General features: G+C 43.8%; 1 protein-coding gene across 1 annotated transcript; it reads left to right on the top strand.

The window, feature by feature from the left end:
• The first annotated feature begins 1,719 nt into the window (after nt 1-1,719).
• LOC149984408 (uncharacterized) lies at nt 1,720-14,694 on the top strand. Its single transcript, XM_090222179.1, has 5 exons — nt 1,720-2,020; nt 10,135-10,227; nt 10,324-10,409; nt 13,368-13,472; nt 13,953-14,694. The coding sequence occupies exons 1-4, from the start codon at nt 1,960-1,962 to the stop codon at nt 13,440-13,442; spliced, it is 315 nt and encodes a 104-aa protein (XP_090078305.1). The 5' UTR covers nt 1,720-1,959; the 3' UTR covers nt 13,443-13,472; nt 13,953-14,694.
• Nucleotides 14,695-14,931: the final 237 nt, after the last annotated feature.

The raw sequence follows: 14,931 nt of genomic DNA, 5'->3' as shown, positions 1-14,931 counted from the left end.
GGGGGAGGGATAGGGAGTAGGGAAGGGGGAGTAGAGCGGGGGAGGGATAGGGAGTAGGGAAGGGGGAGTAGAGCGGGGGAGGGATAGGGAGTAGGGAAGGGGGAGTAGAGCGGGGGAGGGATAGGGAGTAGGGAAGGGGGAGTAGAGCGGGGGAGGGATAGGGAGTAGGGAAGGGGGAGTAGAGCGGGGGAGGGATAGGGAGTAGGGAAGGGGGAGTAGAGCGGGGGAGGAATAGGGAGTAGGGAAGGGGGAGTAGAGCGGGGGAGGGATAGGGAGTAGGGAAGGGGGAGTAGAGCGGGGGAGGGATAGGGAGTAGGGAAGAGGGAGTAGAGCGGGGGAGGGATAGGGAGTAGGGAAGAGGGAGTAGAGCGGGGGAGGGATAGGGAGTAGGGAAGGGGGAGTAGAGCGGGGGAGGGATAGGGAGTAGGGAAGGGGGAGTAGAGCGGGGGAGGGATAGGGAGTAGGGAAGGGGGAGTAGAGCGGGGGAGGGATAGGGAGTAGGGAAGGGGGAGTAGAGCGGGGGAGGAATAGGGAGTAGGGAAGGGGGAGTAGAGCGGGGGAGGGATAGGGAGTAGGGAAGGGGGAGTAGAGCGGGGGAGGGATAGGGAGTAGGGAAGAGGGAGTAGAGCGGGGGAGGGATAGGGAGTAGGGAAGAGGGAGTAGAGCGGGGGAGGGATAGGGAGTAGGGAAGGGGGAGTAGAGCGGGGGAGGGATAGGGAGTAGGGAAGGGGGAGTAGAGCGGGGGAGGGATAGGGAGTAGGGAAGGGGGAGTAGAGCGGGGGAGGGATAGGGAGTAGGGAAGGGGGAGTAGAGCGGGGGAGGAATAGGGAGTAGGGAAGGGGGAGTAGAGCGGGGAGGGATAGGGAGTAGGGAAGGGGGAGTGTGATCTGACCCCCTGGCTTTTTTCTTGACCTTTCTCTCCTCCTCCTCTCATCACTCTTTCTCTTTCTCTCCTCCTCTCATCACTCTTTCTCTTTCTCTCCTTCTCCTCCTCTCATCACTCTTTCTCTTTCTCTCCCTCTCCTCCTCTGACCATTCGTCAGCACAGAAGGGATCGTCAAAACAAGGCTGCCAGACACACACACGCACACACACACACACACACACACACACACACACACACACACACACACACACACACACACACGCACGCACGCACACACACACACACACACAGGCGATAATAAAATCAAGACAAAAATGTAAGACAAAATTCTTAAGTCGCCCTAGCCTCATTGTTCTGCAAACAATCAATCAAATGTATGTCTCAAGCCCTTTTTACATCAGCAGTTGTCACGAAGTGCTGTACAGAAACCCAGCCTGAAACCCCAGAGAGGAAGCAATGCAGATGCAGAAGCACAGTGGCTGGGGAAAACTCCCTAGACAGGCAGGAACCTAGGACGCAACATAGGTTCCTCTTCTGACTGTGCCTGTAACAGTGACCATACAGTATAACAAATCAAGAAACAAGATAATCAAGTATCCAGTTTTCAGTTTAGTAATAGAGTAATTGTAATAATTTGTCTCATGATATGCGAGTCAAGTTGACATGTTGGGAAAATCCTGTCATTCCTTTCAGACAATGAGACTTTACAACAGCCAACATTTCAGGATCTGTCGGCTGGAGTTGAGTTTCTTTGTTAGTTCCCTCTTACCTCTTAAATAAGAAGAACAAGATACTGGGAGAAAGTATCCTATATGAAGGGAGTACTTCCCTCTGGGCTTTCATTTAGCCTGCCCTCCCTGCCACAATAGCGTGCTCAAACTCACACTCACACACACACTCACACACACACGCATCCCTATTCACACACACTTACACACACCCCTACTCAGACACACTCACACACACCCCTACTCAGATACACACACACCCCTACTCACACACACCCCTACTCACACACCACATTGTCTGCGTTCGGCTCTCCCTTCCCACTCTGCCTACATCTCCCTTCCAGGATGCACAGACGACTGCTCTCTCTCTGGGTGACCGGGGCGCTGCTGCTACCCTTGTGCTGGGGTGAGTATTCACTGATCTTTGAACTAGAGCACTGGCGGACCTCAGGGTAATCTCTCAATGGTGGATCAAAGAGGGCACCACTTCCCCCATGCATGGTGTTTATACAGGACACCAAAAGGGATTTTTGTTGTCATCTGAAGCCGGTGCCCAAAGTGAGGATGGCTGAACTGTCAGACAGGGTCAAGGTTAGGATGGGTACATTGTGCCCCGGGAATTCATAGAAACAATATCTAGTGCACTGTGGAGCAGTTTGAAATAGCCACGTACAGTGTTGTTGTAACCCTACTGTGGGCAGTGATTACTTTCTCAGGCACCAGCGGAGAAGTTTTTCTAGAGAGAAAATAATCAAGGAGCTCTGTGGATCCCCTGTGGACTCGACCCGGCTGGTTTTTCTGTGGATGGACCTTTTTATCCAGCCAGAGAGTTTAGACTTGCAATGCTGGGAAAGACCTCCTCACCAAACCACCTTCTGGTTGCTTTGTCTTATTATTTATTGTTGTTTGTCTTGTTTTGGCTGCTGTCTCTGGGAGTCTGTCAGATGCAAACATTTGTCTTCATTGGTTTGTGGAGTTTGTGACAAGAACGCGTCTAGCGCTGTGAGAGTTTCGTTCCATGCTGGATGTTAACTGTTCTGTTGGGTGATTCCTACTGCTGTCAGAAACAGACCAGATGACAGCGCAGAGGAATTATTACATGTGCTAGCTATAGCTTACCATAGCTTTTAGCAGTGATGCATGTTTTACAGTCTGTAAATACCCCAGGAAGAGTAGTTTTATTGCTTGATATTAAAAAGCATGGTAGACAGGCCACTTGATGTTTTCTTTACTTCAATGAAAAGATCTCTACTGTAATATGATATATCAAGAGGACGTCCACCTGCTAGTCTCGCCGTTCTGTATCCTATCTGAGACACCGGCTCATGGAGCATAAAAGCACAATAAACAAAGTGAACCTGAGGAGATGCAAGTCCTCAGAGAGAGAGAGATACTGTACATGGGCAGGGGTCATTCAAAGGTCCACCGCACTCCATTCCAGCCATAAGATGTTTTCTGGGAGTATATACGTTTTCCCCAAGCCTTGCTATTCAAGGAGACATGGGATGGGAGCCCTGTGAAGTAGGACCGAGGGGTGAAATTATTAGGTTGTGGAACCATCTTGTCAATATGCCAGAAGACTGAATAACAAAAAAGGTTTTCAATTGGGATAAAACACACAATTACCCTTGGACAAAGCATCATATTGAAGGAAGCTGATGTACAACACATATCTAGAATTAAGTAATGATGCAATGTCAACATGATCAAACACAAGTTAACCCTTAGCTACAAAGAAAAATGGTAGTAGTGAATAAAGATTTACCTATGGGAGTAGTGAATAAAGCTCTACCTATGGGAGTAGTGAATAAAGCTCTACCTATGGGAGTAGTGATTAAAGCTGTACCTATGGGAGTAGTGAATAAAGCTCTACCTATGGGAGTAGTGAATACAGCTCTACCTATGGGAGTAGTGAATAAAGCTCTACCTATGGGAGTAGTGAATAAAGCTCTACCTATGGGAGTAGTGAATAAAGCTCTACCTATGGGAGTAGTGAATAAAGCTCTACCTATGGGAGTAGTGAATAAAGCTCTACCTATGGGAGTAGTGAATAAAGCTCTACCTATAGGAGTAGTGAATAAAGCTCTACCTATGGGAGTAGTGAATAAAGCTCGACCTATGGGAGTAGTGAATAAAGCTCTACCTATGGGAGTAGTGAATAAAGCTCTACCTATGGGAGTAGTGAATAAAGCTCTACCTATGGGAGTAGTGAATAAAGCTCTACCTATGGGAGTAGTGAATAAAGCTCTACATATGGGAGTAGTGAATAAAGCTCTACCTATAGGAGTAGTGAATAAAGCTCTACCTATGGGAGTAGTGAATAAAGCTCTACCTATGGGAGTAGTGAATAAAGCTCTACCTATGGGAGTAGTGAATAAAGCTTTACCTATGGGAGTAGTGAATAAAGCTCTACCTATGGGAGTAGTGAATAAAGCTCTACCTATGGGAGTAGTGAATAAAGCTCTACCTATGGGAGTAGTGAATACAGCTCTACCTATGGGAGTAGTGAATAAAGCTTTACCTATGGGAGTAGTGAATAAAGCTCTACCTATGGGAGTAGTGAATAAAGCTCTACCTATAGGAGTAGTGAATAAAGCTCTACCTATAGGAGTAGTGAATAAAGCTCTACCTATGGGAGTAGTGAATAAAGCTCTACCTATGGGAGTAGTGAATAAAGCTCTACCTATGGGAGTAGTGAATAAAGCTTTACCTATGGGAGTAGTGAATAAAGCTCTACCTATGGGAGTAGTGAATAAAGCTCTACCTATGGGAGTAGTGAATAAAGCTCTACCTATGGGAGTAGTGAATACAGCTCTACCTATGGGAGTAGTGAATAAAGCTTTACCTATGGGAGTAGTGAATAAAGCTCTACCTATGGGAGTAGTGAATAAAGCTCTACCTATAGGAGTAGTGAATAAAGCTCTACCTATGGGAGTAGTGAATAAAGCTCTACCTATGGGAGTAGTGAATAAAGCTCTACCTATGGGAGTAGTGAATAAAGCTCTACCTATGGGAGTAGTGAATAAAGCTCTACCTATGGGAGTAGTGAATAAAGCTCTACCTATGGGAGTAGTGAATAAAGCTCTACCTATGGGAGTAGTGAATAAAGCTCTACCTATGGGAGTAGTGAATAAAGCTCTACCTATGGGAGTAGTGAATAAAGCTCTACCTATGGGAGTAGTGAATAAAGCTCTACCTATAGGAGTAGTGAATAAAGCTCTACCTATGGGAGTAGTGAATAAAGCTCGACCTATGGGAGTAGTGAATAAAGCTCTACCTATGGGAGTAGTGAATAAAGCTCTACCTATGGGAGTAGTGAATAAAGCTCTACCTATGGGAGTAGTGAATAAAGCTTGACCTATGGGAGTAGTGAATAAAGCTCTACCTATGGGAGTAGTGAATAAAGCTCGACCTATGGTAGTAGTGAATAAAGCTCTACCTATGGGAGTAGTGAATAAAGCTCTACCTATGGGAGTAGTGAATAAAGCTCTACATATGGGAGTAGTGAATAAAGCTCTACCTATAGGAGTAGTGAATAAAGCTTGACCTATGGGAGTAGTGAATAAAGCTCTACCTATGGGAGTAGTGAATAAAGCTTTACCTATGGGAGTAGTGAATAAAGCTCTACCTATGGGAGTAGTGAATAAAGCTCTACCTATGGGAGTAGTGAATAAAGCTCTACCTATGGGAGTAGTGAATACAGCTCTACCTATGGGAGTAGTGAATAAAGCTTTACCTATGGGAGTAGTGAATAAAGCTTTACCTATGGGAGTAGTGAATAAAACTCTACCTATGGGAGTAGTGAATAAAGCTTTACCTATGGGAGTAGTGAATAAAGCTTTACCTATGGGAGTAGTGAATACAGCTCTACCTATGGGAGTAGTGAATACAGCTCTACCTATGGGAGTAGTGAATAAAGCTCTACCTATGGGAGTAGTGAATAAAGCTCTACCTATGGGAGAAGTGAATACAGCTCTACCTATGGGAGTAGTGAATAAAGCTTTACCTATGGGAGTAGTGAATAAAGCTTTATCTATGGGAGTAGTGAATAAAGCTCTACCTATGGGAGTAGTGAATAAAGCTTTAACTATGGGAGTAGTGAATAAAGCTCTAACTATGGGAGTAGTGAATAAAGCTGTATCTATGGGAGTAGTGATTCTGGAGAACATGGGGTTTTCCAGATGTTTTAGCAGCCCATTTGAGCCTCATCCATTCTGACCAGAAGAAAAAACCCACTTCTCCCTATCATATCAGCGGATTAAAATAAGTCACCTGATTTACAGCTGGAGAGTAGTTGTGTTTCCCTAAATCATCCTTCCCATAGTCTGTGTGCAGAAACTGATGCAAGACTTGGCATGTTGCAGTCTGACTTCTTTGCCATAGGGCTCTTCTATGGTTCTGGGAGGTTGTTGAAGAACCTGTAGTTGACTCATCACAGAGAGTGTAAATGTAAACACTCTCCAGTGCCAGTATGGTACGGCTGCCGAAGTGTTATCAGACAGAGCATGAGTTTCAACATGAGCTGTTTCAGCTTGTTGTCGAGACAAGAGTATACAGGCTCCTCCTATCAAAACAAAATTGATCATCAGGGCCTCCCGAGTCGTGCAGCGGTCTAAGGCACTGCATCGCAGTGCTAGCTGTGCCACTAGAGATTCTGGGTTCGAGTCCAGGCTCTGTCGCAGTCAGCTGTGTGTGACCGGGAGACCCATGGGGCGGTGCACAATTGGCCCAGTGTCGTCCGGGTTAGGGGAGGGTTTGGCCGGTGACACGGTCGCCAGGTGTTTCCTACGACACGTTGGTGCGGCTGGCTTCCAGGTTAAGTGGGCATTGTGTCAAGAAGCAGTGCAGCTTGGTTGTGTTTCGGAGGACACATGGCTCTCGACCTTCGCCTCTCCCGAGTCCGTACGGGAGTTGCAGTGATGAGACAAGACTGTACCAACCAATTGGGGAGAGAAAAAAATGATAATAAAAAAATATGATCATCAGGTTCCTGGGATGAGTCAAAACCAACTTACCCACAGAGACAAAGCATTGAGTTATTATTATTATGCAAAAACGCTTTAATAGTACATGTATCAAAGGAGGTTGGTGGCAACTTAATTGGGGAAGATGGGCTCGAGGTAATGGCTGGAGCGGAATCAATGGAATGGATCCATACTTGCAGGACACTGGAGGAATGTATTGGACTTTTCCCAGAGACATGGTGACTGGATTAGAAGCTCATTATTATTAGATTGCTGGAACGTCCATTTTGTTTTTGTATAGGGGCTGTCAGATTTCTGGAAAGAGCTGGTTTCTTTTATGTTACTCACTTGGAAAGTCCAATCATTGTAAGATTATTACTTTATCCCACTAAGGTTCCTTCCTACCATTGTGATTGAGACCTGTGATCAAGAGAGAGAGAGGTCAGGAATTCCCCCTCACATACTTCACATATGACTTTGTGAGAGTTCCTATCCCCAACTTTCAGCTAAACCCCCCTCTTTGCTACGTCCATGTTGTGTATGTCTGGCATTGGTAACAGTAGCAGCAGCCATATCCACCTTTCTCCCCTTCAGTTCCCCATCAGGACTGTCCCCACTTGACCCACCACTGAATATTTAGCTCTGAAGGGCAGACATTTCCTCTTTTACATTCATTCAAGCTGTTTTCATGAAGGTTAGTCTATCATACAGGCCATGTGGTTGAATAAGATGGTGGTAAAGCCATACAGTGCGGTCAAATTCTCATTTCTTGACCATGTTTGTCAACGAACTCTCCATGAGCATTTTATTCCTCTGCAATTATTGAGAAATTGTTTGATATATCTCAAGCTAAATATGTGGCCCTAAATCAAATGACAGGAAAACGCTGTCTCTAGAACGTTTCCAAAAGTTAATACGGTCATTCACATGTGGCCTTGCTCAACCAAGCATTTCACAAGACATGCGACGGTTCATTTCGCTAGCTGAGGAGATTCCCCCAGGGAAACCTGATGCTCATTGTTTCAGTCCGCTCTGCATCGTGTCCCACTGTAGTTCACTGCTCTGCAGTTTACTCTTGGCTGTCCTCTACTGGTATAGAGTCTGATGGATGGAGTTCCAGATACTCTGTGTATTGTCCTGCTGCCAGCTCCATGACGTATCCCCCTGGGGGCCAGACCAGCTCCATGATGTATCCCCCTGGGGGCCTGACCTCCCTCCTGCCTCCATACGGTTAAATTGTTCTCCTCTGTTTGTCTCTGCTCCATAACTCATAGGAGAAGTCTCTGTGTGTCTCTGCTCCATAACTCATAGGATAAGTCTCTGTGTGTCTCTGCTCCATAACTCATAGGAGAAGTCTCTGTTTATCTCTGCTCCATAACTCATAGGAGAAGTCTCTATTTGTCTCTGCTCCATAACTCATAGGAAAAGTCTCTATTTGTCTCTGCTCCATAACTCATAGGAGAGGTCTCTATTTGTCTCTGCTTCATAACTCATATGAGAAGTCTCTGTGTGTCTCTGCTCCATAATTCATAGAAGTCTCTGTTTGTCTCTGCTCCATAACTCATAGGAGAAGTCTCTGTTTATCTCTGCTCCATAACTCATAGGAGAAGTCTCTATTTGTCTCTGCTCCATAACTCATAGGAAAAGTCTCTATTTGTCTCTGCTCCATAACTCATAGGAGAGGTCTCTATTTGTCTCTGCTTCATAACTCATATGAGAAGTCTCTGTGTGTCTCTGCTCCATAATTCATAGAAGTCTCTGTTTGTCTCTGCTCCATAACTCATAGGAGAAGTCTCTGTTTATCTCTGCTCCATAACTCATAGGAGAAGTCTCTATTTGTCTCTGCTCCATAACTCATAGGAAAAGTCTCTATTTGTCTCTGCTCCATAACTCATAGGAGAGGTCTCTATTTGTCTCTGCTTCATAACTCATATGAGAAGTCTCTGTGTGTCTCTGCTCCATAATTCATAGAAGTCTCTGTTTGTCTCTGCTCCATAACTCATAGGAGAAGTCTCTGTTTATCTCTGCTCCATAACTCATAGGAGAAGTCTCTATTTGTCTCTGCTCCATAACTCATAGGAAAAGTCTCTATTTGTCTCTGCTCCATAACTCATAGGAGAGGTCTCTATTTGTCTCTGCTTCATAACTCATATGAGAAGTCTCTGTGTGTCTCTGCTCCATAATTCATAGAAGTCTCTGTTTGTCTCTGCTCCATAACTCATAGGAGAAGTCTCTGTTTATCTCTGCTCCATAACTCATAGGAGAAGTATCTGTGTGTCTCTGCTCCACAAGTCATAGAAGTCTCTGTTTATTTCTGCTCCATAACTCATAGGAAAATTATCTGTTTATCTCTGCTCCATAACTCATAGGATAAGTCTCTGTGTGTCTCTGCTCCACAAGTCATAGAAGTCTCTGTTTATCTCTGCTCCATAACTCATAGGAGAAGTCTCTGTGTGTCTCTGCTTCACAAGTCATAGAAGTCTCTGTTTATCTCTGCTCCATAACTCATAGGAGAAGTCTCTGTTTGTCTCTGCTCCATAACTCATAGGAGAAGTCTCTGTTTGTCTCTACCCCATAACTCATAGGAGAAGTCTCTATTTATCTCTGCTCCATAACTCATAGGATAAGTCTCTGTGTGTCTCTGCTCCATAACTCATAGGAGAAGTCTCTATTTGTCTCTGCTCCATAACTCATAGGAGAAGTCTCTATGTGTCTCTGCTCCATAACTCATAGGAGAAGTCTCTATTTGTCTCTGCTCCATAACTCATAGGAGACGTCTCTGTGTGTCTCTGCTCCATAACTCATAGGAGAAGTCTCTGTGTGTCTCTGCTCCATAACTCATAGGAGAAGTCTCTGTTTGTCTCTGCTTCATAACTCATAGGAGAAGTCTCTATGTGTCTCTGCTCCACAACTCATATGAGAAGTCTATGTTTGTCTCTGCTCCATAACTCAGAGGAGAAGTCTCTGTTTGTCTCTGCTTCATAACTCATAGGAGAAGTCTCTGTGGGTCTCTGCTCCATAACTCATAGGAGAAGTCTCTGTGTGTCTCTGCTCCACAAGTCATAGGATAAGTATTTGTGTGTCTCTGCTCCATAACTCATAGGAGAAGTCTCTGTTTGTCTCTGCTCCATAACTCATAGGAGAAGTCTCTGTGTGTCTCTGCTCCATAACTCATAGGAGAAGTGTCTGTGTGTCTCTCCTCCATAACTCATAGGAGATGTCTCTGTTGGTCCTGGGCAGGGAAGATAAGGTGCAACACCTGAGAGTTTATTTCTCCCCTGAGGCATACCAAACAAATGAGGTGGGGCTCTCCAAACCCAGAATCCACATTTAATGGAACAATGGCTTTTGTTTGCTTGCAAATAACACACTGCGTAATCCTCATGTTGGGTGTATCTGATAGGTTTGTAATAGGATATGTTGAGGAGCACAATGACTTGGAGTGTAGTTCAGTGAAAGACATGATGGGATATGAGGTATGATATAGATGGCTTTTAGTTTCAGGGCTGACCAGGTTTTTGGTCATAGCATTTCTTTCTCTTCCCTTTTTCCACAGCAAACAAAGAGGACTATGAGGAGGAATATGATGACTATTCTACACAAACACCAGACTATGACTACACCGCCACCTTCGATTACACCTATTTCAGTAAGCCACTTAACCAGATATGTTAGTTCAAGTGTTAGTGTGGTTTCACTTTGTGGTTCTCCTCACCAACTTCGTTGATGTCTGTCATCTTTTAAGGTAACACCACCGGCCATGAGGACTATAGTTTGTATGTAACTCTAGGAGAGAAGAAGAATGTGGAGGAGAAGGATCTTGAGAATAAGGTACAGTATGTTTGGCGTTATGGCTGCTTCCTATCTCAGCACACACCTCTAATTGACAGCCTGGCTTCATACATCTCCCCATCAATGTATAAAATGAAGGAAACCCTGTGTTTTGGACAAGGTTATGTTTATTTGTCAGTATGTCCGGTTCTGTCTAATGTCCCTGATGCGTCTCATCTAATATGGCAGCTTCTTCATGTCATACAGTGGTGTATTACTGTATTTTAAATGTGATGATGTCATACAGGGGTGTATTACTGTATTTTAAATGTTATGATGTCATACAGTGGTGTATTACTGTATTTTAAATGTGATGATGTCATACAGTGGTGTATTATTGTATTTTAAATGTGATGATGTCATACAGTGGTGTATTACTGTATTTTAAATGTGATGATGTCATACAGTGGTGTATTACTGTATTTTAGATGTGACGATGTCATACAGTGGTGTATTACTGTATTTTAAATGTGATGATGTCATACAGTGGTGTATTACTGTATTTTAAATGTGATGATGTCATACAGTGGTGTATTACTGTATTTTAAAGGTGATGATGTCATACAGTGGTGTATTACTGTATTTTAAAGGTGATGTTGTATAACCAAGTGTAATCGTTAACGTCCATGGACTCCCTCATCCTGTGTCACACCCTATACATCCTATACACATCCTGGATCAGTTTTGGGTCTTGTCATGCCTCCACGACATGAAAAATTGTGTTTGACCAAATGCAATGCTATTTCTCTGTAAACAAATTGACAACAGACTTTCAGCATGCTTATAGGGAAGGGCACTCAACATGACACAAATGACTGATTGACTGGTTGAAAGAAATTGACTGGTTGAAAGAAATTGATAAGAAGAAGATTGTGGGAGCTGTACTGTTAGATTTCAGTGCAACCTTTGATTTTATTGACCATAACATTTTACTAGGCAAGTCAGTTAAGAACAAATTCTTATTTTCAATGACGGCCTCGGAACAGTGGGTTAACTGCTTTGTTCAGGGGCAGAACGACAGATTTGTACCTTGGCAGCTCAGGGATTCAATCTTGCAACCTTTCAGTTAATAGTCCAAGGATCTAACCACTAGGCTACGCTGCCACCCCATGATGTTGAGAAAACTTTTTGAATGGATTTTCAACCTGTGCCGTATCGTGGATTCAGAGCTATCTATCTAATATAACTCAGAGGGTTTTCTTCAATGGAGGCTTCTCTGATGTCAAACATGTAGGGTGTGTCACACCCTGATCTGTTTCACCTGTCTTTCTGATTGTCTCCACCCCCCTTCAGGTGTCACCCATCCTCCCCATTATCCCCTGTGTATGTATACCTGTGTTCTCTGTTTGTCTGTTGCCAGTTCATCAAGCCAACCAGTGTTTTTGTGTCAGCTCCTGCTTTTCCCCAACCTCGCTTTTCCCACCCTCCTGGTTTTTGAACCTTGCCGGTCCTGACCCTGTACCCACCAGCCTGACCCTGAGCCTGCCTGCACCTTTGCCCCACCTCTGGATTACCGACCTCTGCCTGAGCCTGCCTGCCCCTATTGCTGTAATAAAAATTGTTACTTCGACACGGTCTGCATCTGGGTCTTACCTTTCTACCTGGTGCACCACATGGCAGTTTCCTGGCCCTCTACTTGTTTCTATTTTTACCATGACCTGCCACTGGCATTTATTTTTTTATTTTACCTTTATTTAACCAGGCAAGTCAGTTAAGAACAAATTCTTATTTTCAATGACGGCCTAGGAACAGTGGGTTAACTGCCTGTTCAGGGGCAGAACGACAGATTTGTACCTTGTCAGCTCGGGGGTTTGAACTTGCAACCTTCCGGTTACTAGTCCAACGCTCTAACCACTAGGCTTCCCTGCCACCCTGTGAATTAAACAAAGCCTGTATGTCCATGTATGCTGATGATTCAACCATATAAGTGGCAGCAACCACAGCTAATGAACTCACTGAAACCCTTGTCCTGAACATCTCTAAAACTAAGAGCATTGTATTTGGTACAAATCATTCCCTAAGCTCAGCTGAATCTGGTAATGAATGGTGTGGCTGTTGAACAAGTTGAGGAGACTAAATTACTTGCCGTTACCTTAGGTTGTAAACTGTCATGGTCAAAACATATAGATTCAACGGTTGTAAAGATGGGGAGAGGTCTGTCTGCAATAAAGATGTTCTGCTTTTTTGACACCACACTCCACAGGCTCTAGTTTTGTCTTATCTTGATTATTGTCCAGTCATATGGTCAAGTGCTGCAAAGAAAGACCTAGTTAAGCTGCAGCTGGCCCAGAACAGAGCGGCATGTCTTGCTCTTCATTGTAATCAGAGGGCTAATATAAATACTATGCATGCCAGTTGTTACATCTACTCCTGCCACGCCCTCTACTTCTCATCCTGTGTCTCCCTAACCTGCCGCCACTCCCCCAGTGCTCTCTCCCTCTCTGTGCGTGTGTGATTGTGTGGGTGGAGACAGGTGTGCTGCAGGCAGAGCAGATCCCCACCAGCTGCAACCTGTTCCATAATCAAGACCTCTACAAATACTGCCTGTCCTTGAGCTGTTCTTGTCTATTAATGTTCTGTATTATGTCATGTTTCATGTTCTGTGTGGACCCCAGGTAGAGTAATGGGGACGCAACAGCTAATGGGGATCCTAATAAAATACCATGATCATTGTAATCCCTCAACGAACACAAACGTGTCTTTTGGGCCTCCGTATTTTAGATTTGTCAAGTTTGAGCAGGAAAAATGTATTTCAGTAAACACAAGGGGTAAATAATGCTGAAGTGTCACATACTGTAGTTTCAGCATTCACAGAGACAGGAGGTCTCTGCATGAGGAGCAAACTTGCCAAGACAGCAATGAAACATGCAAACACTAACCCCAGTGAAGAATGTTCTTATAACACTTCCATTCTGCAGCTTATCATGTTCTAATGACCTTTTACCGACCCCTATTCAGGCTTTAGCGATTGGCTCCCCATGCCCAGTGCTACTCCTCGGATTGGCTGCTCACCAACTCCATCGATTACTGTGAATGAAACCGAGCACTGCAGAACAGACACAGGTACATCTACTTATTGACCAAAACTTTCTTTAACATGTCTTTGTCTTTCTTTCTCCCTTCTCCTATTCCTCCTCAATACTTTACAGGTGGCAGGACATAATGAATGTGGAAAAGTGCCATGCATTGATAGCACACAGTGGTACACAAGTAAACACTAGGACTAGGAAGTTAACCCAGGACCTTAGGGTCAAAGGTTAAGTACCCTGACCACTTTATTTACGACTCCCATCATTCATAGGCTCATAGCCATAAAGATATCTCTCTCTAGACATTCATGTGAAGGCCCCAAATGGGATGAATGCCGAAGGGCACCTAAGTAACCATAATTTTTCACCCCGTCTAGAATTGAAGGGTCTTGAAAATAAACAAAGTTAATTGCTGACAATGTCCTGTGAAAAGGCTTTTTTTAATTATTTGGAGATAGGGTCATAAACCTCTTGTTTATTTTCTCCACTAATATGTGTTTCTCAATTCTCACAGATATACAGGACCCTGAACGGAGCAGAAAGTTACCAAATATTCTGGAATTGGACTGAGGAGAAAGCTACCCAATATTCTGGAATTGAACTGAGGAGAAAGTTACCCAATATTATGGAATTGAACTGAGGAGAAAGTTACCCAATATTCTGGAATTGGACCTTTTTAAGGATCAAATGGACACAGCATGTGATTCTCCACCACGGACTTTCTATACTATAGTTGGAAAAACTCATAGTGACTCCTGAATCCTAACTTATGAAAGAAGCCCACAACTTGAATTCATAAACATCTCCCATAATAATATTTGCATTGTATGCACGTCTCAAGTTGTAAGATCAAATCAAAATCAAAATCAAATTTATTTATAAAGCTCTTCTTACGTCAGCTGATATCTCAAAGTGTTGTACAGAAACCCAGCCTAAAACCCTAAAAGCCTAAAACACCAAACAGCTAGCAATGCAGGTGTAGAAGCACGGTGGCTAGGAAAAACTCCCTAGAAAGGCCAGAACCTAGGAAGAAACCTAAAGAGGAACCAGACTATGAGGGGTGGCCAGTCCTCTTCTGGCTGTGATGTGTCCCTTAGAGTAATAATAGCACAAAGCCAATGTCCATCTTGTTTTGACTTCATACCAACTAATATGTATATTATACATGCTGTTTATCTTTTAACACATCTTTTCCAAGTATGTTTTGTTTCTGTTTGATATTCTGTTATGAAAATATAATGCTTTCTACAACCATAGTACATTTTTTCTCTTCTTTATGGTCAATTGTTAATAGTCTATGGTTTAATGACATGCAGATGTGAAATGAGGTAACCCATGTATTAGTTATAGGGTTCTAATTTTCTTCCCTGCCCTAGAAAAGCATTTAAAATATAATTATATGTTAACAATAAAACAGAGAAATCCCCAATGAGGTGCAAGGAGGCTTTAGAGCCATTTACAGAGGGGTAGAGGGATGGGACTGGGCCTGTACA

The sequence above is a fragment of the Oncorhynchus mykiss genome, chromosome 3 (genome assembly GCF_057628025.1).
Source record: "Oncorhynchus mykiss isolate SJ-2025 chromosome 3, ASM5762802v1, whole genome shotgun sequence".
Lineage (NCBI taxonomy): Eukaryota > Metazoa > Chordata > Actinopteri > Salmoniformes > Salmonidae > Oncorhynchus > Oncorhynchus mykiss.
Note: the sequence above shows the minus strand (reverse complement) of the source record. Positions and strands in the feature narration are given on the sequence as shown.

What these genes read in the sequence shown, in the direction of transcription:
- LOC149984408 (XM_090222179.1), top strand. Translation starts at nt 1,960, where the DNA reads ATGCACAGACGACTGCTCTCTCTCTGGGTGACCGGGGCGCTGCTGCTA. An exon ending in GCTGCTACCCTTGTGCTGGG is followed by an intron (nt 2,021 to 10,134) that starts GTGAGTATTCAC and finishes CTTTTTCCACAG; the next exon opens with CAAACAAAGAGGACTATGAG. An exon ending in AGAAGGATCTTGAGAATAAG is followed by an intron (nt 10,410 to 13,367) that starts GTACAGTATGTT and finishes ACCCCTATTCAG; the next exon opens with GCTTTAGCGATTGGCTCCCC.